General features: G+C 37.7%; 1 protein-coding gene across 3 annotated transcripts in view; it reads left to right on the top strand.

The window, feature by feature from the left end:
* The window catches only part of FBXO25 (F-box protein 25), a 79,455-nt gene that overhangs the window by 48,660 nt on the left and 24,792 nt on the right, over positions 1 to 6,003 (top strand). For all 3 annotated transcript variants that reach the window (XM_019520625.1, XM_019520623.1, XM_019520624.1), the window contains exons 6-7: positions 1,062 to 1,155; positions 2,851 to 3,035. In XM_019520625.1, coding sequence (XP_019376170.1) covers positions 1,062 to 1,155; positions 2,851 to 3,035 — 279 coding nt within the window. The remainder of the gene's footprint in view (positions 1 to 1,061; positions 1,156 to 2,850; positions 3,036 to 6,003) is intronic.

The following is a 6,003-nucleotide window of genomic DNA, read 5'->3' as shown; positions in this document are numbered from 1 at the left end:
TCAGCTTTGATTGACAAGCCAAGGGTGGCATAGGGGGCACATGCTGGGCACGCTGTGGAATTTTCCATAGGCCTTGTCTGCTTGTCTGCGCATGATCAAACTTAACTCTTGTGTTGCCAGCATACATCTAAAATTTGGTCCGGACAGTTTCAAGAGGAAGAAAGGAGATCTGATCCCATTTAGTACTTACTAAAGCGCTATATGAATATCTTTTTTTTTAACTTGCCTATAAAAGTCTACAGCATAAACTTTCAGGAACAAGAATGGGAGCCTCATCAAGAAAGTAAGTCTTATCTAACAAGTAAAAGGAATCGTCTACATAAACATGCTACTTAACCTGAAAGTCTAAGTCCCCTATTAAGGACAGATTTAGCAGTGTTTTGGAGTAAATGCTCATGAAGTTGTCTAACAAAATTATTTTGCAAAATATACCTCATTATGTTTGCTAATATATCATGTACTAGAAAAACACCCACTGTTGTCCAAAACACATATATTAATCCAAAATAATATATATTATTATGTGTTTGTGTGTTTGGATATGTATTTATATATGTATAAGTATCTGTGTGTATATAACAAACCAAATACAAGTATTAATCCAATGCATTTGATCACTTTCACAACCACAGTGAGGTTACATAGTACAAAATAAGGCAGTTAGCATTTTTTTACTAGAGTAGATGTGCCGGTTTTGAAATTAGTCTGGTACTAAATTGTCTAATCTCAAGTTTAAAAGTTCTCTCTCATTGCGTAACTTAGCTATAGTATGCTGGAAAATCTTCTTTTGAGGTAATTAGATGAAAACCATTGAATACACTAACTAGTGTGTACTAACAGCTTGCAAATGCTAAAAAGAAAAACTGCTTCTCTTTACAAAATGAAACAATATTTGTGTAGTACTTGAAAATGTACATTGTCATATGCTAGTAATGGGATGTTTAAATATTATACTGTCAACATCCTAATTTCTCATCTTTTTGTCTCTGTGGCTACAAATGCTACAGGATTAATCATACTCGTTTTTGTAATTCTTTCTTGTAAAATATTTTTTTCCTTAGCTTTTGCAGTTAATCGCAAAATCTCAGCTAACTTCGCTGAGTGGTGCAGCACAAAAGAACTACTTTAATATTTTGGACAAAATAGTGCGAAAGGGTAAGCTAAGATTTTTTTTTTGTCATAGTTATGTGGGATTCATTAATCATGACTGAGTTACTATTCTGCCATTTCAGTTAAGTTCAGTATATAGTACACAACAGAAAAGTAATGTCATGCTTAATGAGTGAGAACTGTTAGGCTAGAAAGAGACATTGTCAGTGGAGTGTGATCAGCTGATATGATCCCCCTCCACAGATGTCTGCAGTCATCCCTGATTGTTGCATCTCAGTTTAGGGTGTGTCTTCAAGGGAATACCCCCACTTACAGATGCACCCACTGTATTTAATGAAGGGACCCCTGTGAAAGCCCCCCCTCCTTCAAGGGACTTACCCCCATGTATCTGTAAGCAGGGAGGGGGAACTTGCACAGGGGTCCTTCACTCTGTTTAAAAGCCTATGTAGGGAAATCCCTTGCAAAGAATCCCTTTGCAGGGGATTGCCCCAACCACATCTAGAAGTGCAGTTCATCAGGAGATTCCCCCCTCCACAATTGCAGCCCATGTTTTGAGCTGCTGCCAGGAATGCATGTTGAGTTGGTGCATGCTGGGGCACAGGCTGTAAATGCGGAAAAGGGACCTCCCTATAGCAACCCCCCCACCCATCATGCATTCAGGATGTGGGGGGAAATCCCCTGCCAAAGGATTTCCCCATGTGCTGCACAGGGTGTGTGTCTGCAACCAGGGAACCCCAAAGCCCCGAGTTTTTTCCCTGCTTACCTAGGTGCATTTGAGTAAGTGGAGAAAGCAAGGCAGATGCTCGCAAGGCTTTAGGGGCCAGTCCAGCCCAGGAATTCCCAAGGTCTGCAGGACCAGGCCCCTCAAACCCAAAAAAACCTCTACCCCAGGGAGGCTAGACAACCCAGCTAGCTTCATGCTGCCTGAGCTCTTCCACCATAAGCGAACAGACATGGGTAGCGATAAAGCAGCTCAGTTTATTACTTTCTGTCATGACCACAAATCTGAGTAATTGTGGCATGACAGAAAGTATGGATATCTGTTAGCTTTCACTTTATGCCGAGGCACAAAGATGATGTCTGCTTCCATCCTTAATGCTTTATTACCAGTGTTTTAAGGTTGTTGATTTGTTTTCTTAATAACAAATTGTACCCCTCAGAACAAGGACAAAGTGAAATAACAGGTTACATTTTATGATTTGTGGTTTCTTTTGATATACTGTTTGTTATATCAAACTAAAACTGTTTTGTTCTCAACAGATAATTAATTTAGTAGTATGTTCACTTAAATGTAGATCTTTGAATTTGCTTGCATGATATACCAGTACAGCATAGTCTGTGCTTGTCAATTTACACTGTTTGCAAAATAAGAAAAGTAGGGCTGTTGCATACAGATGTTTGGAAAATGTTGGCTTTTTCAGTGGTGTGACCTGTATATGGAAGGCACTTAATACTGTCAGCCTTGAATATAGGAAATTCATTTGCAAAACTGACATTCAGCATGATGTCTTTTAACTGCATGGCATGAAATGTTACACTAATGTCTATATAATTGAACTGTCATTGGCATTGCTCTTTCACCCATGAGAGCTGAACATTCGAAGTCCATTGTGAGATCAAGGCATTAGGTAATAAATAAAGTCACTTTCTGCGTCGAGTGGTTCAGCTGCGGAAATGTAGATTAACTTAGGTTAAATGTAACTAAAGTAAAAAACTACCTCTTGTATTTTCCTCCCTTAGTTTTGGAAGACCAGTACAATCCACGCTTAATCAAAGATCTTCTTCAGGATTTGAGTTCTGCGCTCTGTATACTGATTAGGGGAGTAGGGAAATCGGTATTGGTTGGGAACATTAATATTTGGATTTGTCGATTAGAAACTATCCTTACGTGGCAACAACAGCTGCAAAATCTTCAGATGAACAAGGTATATTAAATTTTTAATTATGATGTATGGGGTAATAGAGAAGGAGCTACTTCGAACACTGGCTTTTAATTTACTTCTGTCAAATTTTAAATGCATCTAAAACCATTTTATCATATTTCATTAATTATCCTGGATATATAACAATGACAATGTATAATATAAAGGTCAACTTTTTAAAATTCTACAGGTTTTTATATCCCTTTATAAGGCGGACAAAAGGAACTTTATGACTTAAAGCTATGGTAGTATATATTAGGTGACTCCTGTCAGATATTGACAGGTTTAATTTTCTGATGTTCCCACCACAAATTTAAAAATAGCAGTCTTTCTTAACATAACTTTATCAAGTTTAACTGTGCCTGATCAGAAAACAGAACAACTTTTAAGTACAAATTTAAAATCCAAGATTAGATGGGTCAAGAAAATCAAGTGACAGTTGTTGAACTTTGCAAAGAAACATGCATTCTTTCTGTGAAGAGGCATAACTCATTGACTTGTGGCATTTTTTAAAGCTTGGACTTTGATCACACATCTTTCTTTAGTGTGCAAATTGTGTTGTTGCAAGTATTTACAGTGGAAATGTCTGAAAAAGGGATAAACTTATTACAGTTTCTAAAGTGTCTCTGCTAAGAGAAGTCACAAGACACTGGCAGCAATAAACTTATCTAGCTGCTTGTACAATTTTTTTCCCCTTTTTCCTTTTTGTCACCATTTAGTTCACTCAAATTATGAGATCCCCCCACTCTCCCCTTCTGGTGTATTTTTGTGTATTTTTGTTGATTTATATTCTGCTTAATTGCATTGTTGCAATTCATGTTGGAATGAAAGCTAAGATCATAAAGAATAAATGCTGAATTTCACATTAAGGATATTATTCATATGGTCAACAAGCCAGAACAGCAACTTGAGAATCATAGAACATGAGGGTTGGAAGGAACCTCAGAAGGTCATCTAGTCCAACCCTCTGCTTAAAGCAGGACTTATCTCCAATTATATCATCCCAAACTTGCCTGGATAGATAATATTTGTTTTGCTTATAATTTATTTTCAGTCAGTAACTTGTAACTGAATTGCTTTTGCTTCACTTATGACAAGGGGTCTACCTAAATTGTGGTTAGACTTACCAATTTCATAGGTTTGTAGTGGCGTAAAGAGTAAATTCCTCAGACATTTTGCAGGTGTGCTCCAGCAGCCCTGCCCCTCAGTGCTGATTGGTATAGAGGCCCTGGGAAGGAAGGAATGAGGGGAAGCCGCTATCTCAACTGCTGGCTGCCTTTGTGTGGCACTGCCCCTTAGCACTGTTTAGCAAAGAGGCTGGGGGGGAAGGAAAAGATGACAAGTCTGTAGCCATCTATGCTGCCCCGCCAGCCAGCACCTTTCCCTCCTGGGTGGACTGTGAGACTGGGCCTCAGTGGCAGCAAGGTCCGTTGGCTCCCACTGGGGAGCCAGCATTTTATTTTTATTAAGCTGTTTTTTGTTGATTTTTGCAGACTGTCCCAGGTTTCATGGTTTCCACAAAATCCATGAAACTGTGATTTTTAAGTAGACCCCTATTTATGACTACAAATTCAAGATTATGGTTATTGTCATGTTCACAGATGTCCATATATGTTTGGTCCAAAAAGTATACATAGTATATCACTATAGAAAATCTGGTCTGTAAGTGAGGTCAGTGAGCATAGTGCACTAAATTATAGTATAAAACTACAGCCCAGCAACTCATGGAGTTCCCAGAGAGTGTAGCTGCTGCAGTATCTTTAGAGAGGAAAAAAAAGTAAGCCTTGTACAGATACAACCCTTCATATCTGAGCAGTCCCGCTAGGTAGGGACACTTTCACCCCACCTGCACAGATTAATTCTGATGATAGTGCTAGTATTAAATATAGATCTGTGCTGCTTAGACACCTGCTAAGAAAAGGCACAGTAAGAGCCTTGGAGTAGGCTTAAGTGAGGGAAATGGTAACACAATTCTTGCTTCCATTTGCACACTGCAAGCAAAAGAATATACCCCTCCAGTGTCCGACTATCTATGCTCTACTGAGAACCCCATGGAAGAGGATCAGTGATGCATATTTCTGGGATAGCCTGCTCTATAATCTTCTAACTGATATAAGTCTGCGAACTAAGTAGTGGAATTGCTGTTTTGCATGACACAGTGGAAGGAGGGATTTGACTCTGCTTTCTTTCCTGTGCTCCTCTGTGCGTGTCCTTTCACAGCATCTGGTGAAGTGATCCTGGGATTACAAAAATTTATACGTCTCTGATTTAGTTAATCTTTAAAGTGCCTCTCAACCCAGTCTCCTTTCTTTCCTCTGTGACCTTTGTAGCCTTATTGTTCAGGGGTTCTCTTTGACTTTCATGTCTTCTTTTTATTGTATTTAGTTGCATAATTATCATCAGCTTACTTGGGTTTTTTTTTAAATAACGGTTTCTCGTACTGTTTTGATAATCCTACCAGTCTTAGTAAAGCTCCAATTGACTTTTTTTATAAAGAGGTAAAGTTAAGTTTTTGGTTTTTGAGGTTTTTTTATTTACCTGTTTGTTTGAAAATTGGCTTTCGCACCTTTAAGACAATTTTCAGATGGTATGTTTTGCTGTTTGTTTAAATGCTGAAATTTATCTTGCTTTTAATTGCCAGTGTTTTTGTTCAATAGTACAATTTTTCAGTTAAAAAAAAAAAAACACATTCATTCAACATTAGAAAACCTAATAGTTGCAAGACCACAATGTTCAGCAACTTTGTTTCTAGAGTTTGTTTATTATTTATTTATTTATTTAACAAGAGACTTGAAGACTTAACCAATAAATGTTGAAAAGCAAATAAAATGGCAGAATGATAAATGAGCACCAAAAATAATCAGTTCTTAAAAGCAGAGCTACAAAAAAAATTTTTGAGACCTTTTTATCAGTTTTTATACCTAAAATTGAAAACCCTATTAGTGTCTGATACTAATAACTTTTATTTCCA

This window comes from Gavialis gangeticus, unplaced genomic scaffold (assembly GCF_001723915.1).
Source record: "Gavialis gangeticus isolate Ggan-Ray unplaced genomic scaffold, GavGan_comp1, whole genome shotgun sequence".
NCBI lineage: Eukaryota > Metazoa > Chordata > Crocodylia > Gavialidae > Gavialis > Gavialis gangeticus.
This window is presented reverse-complemented; position numbering and strand designations above follow the sequence as displayed.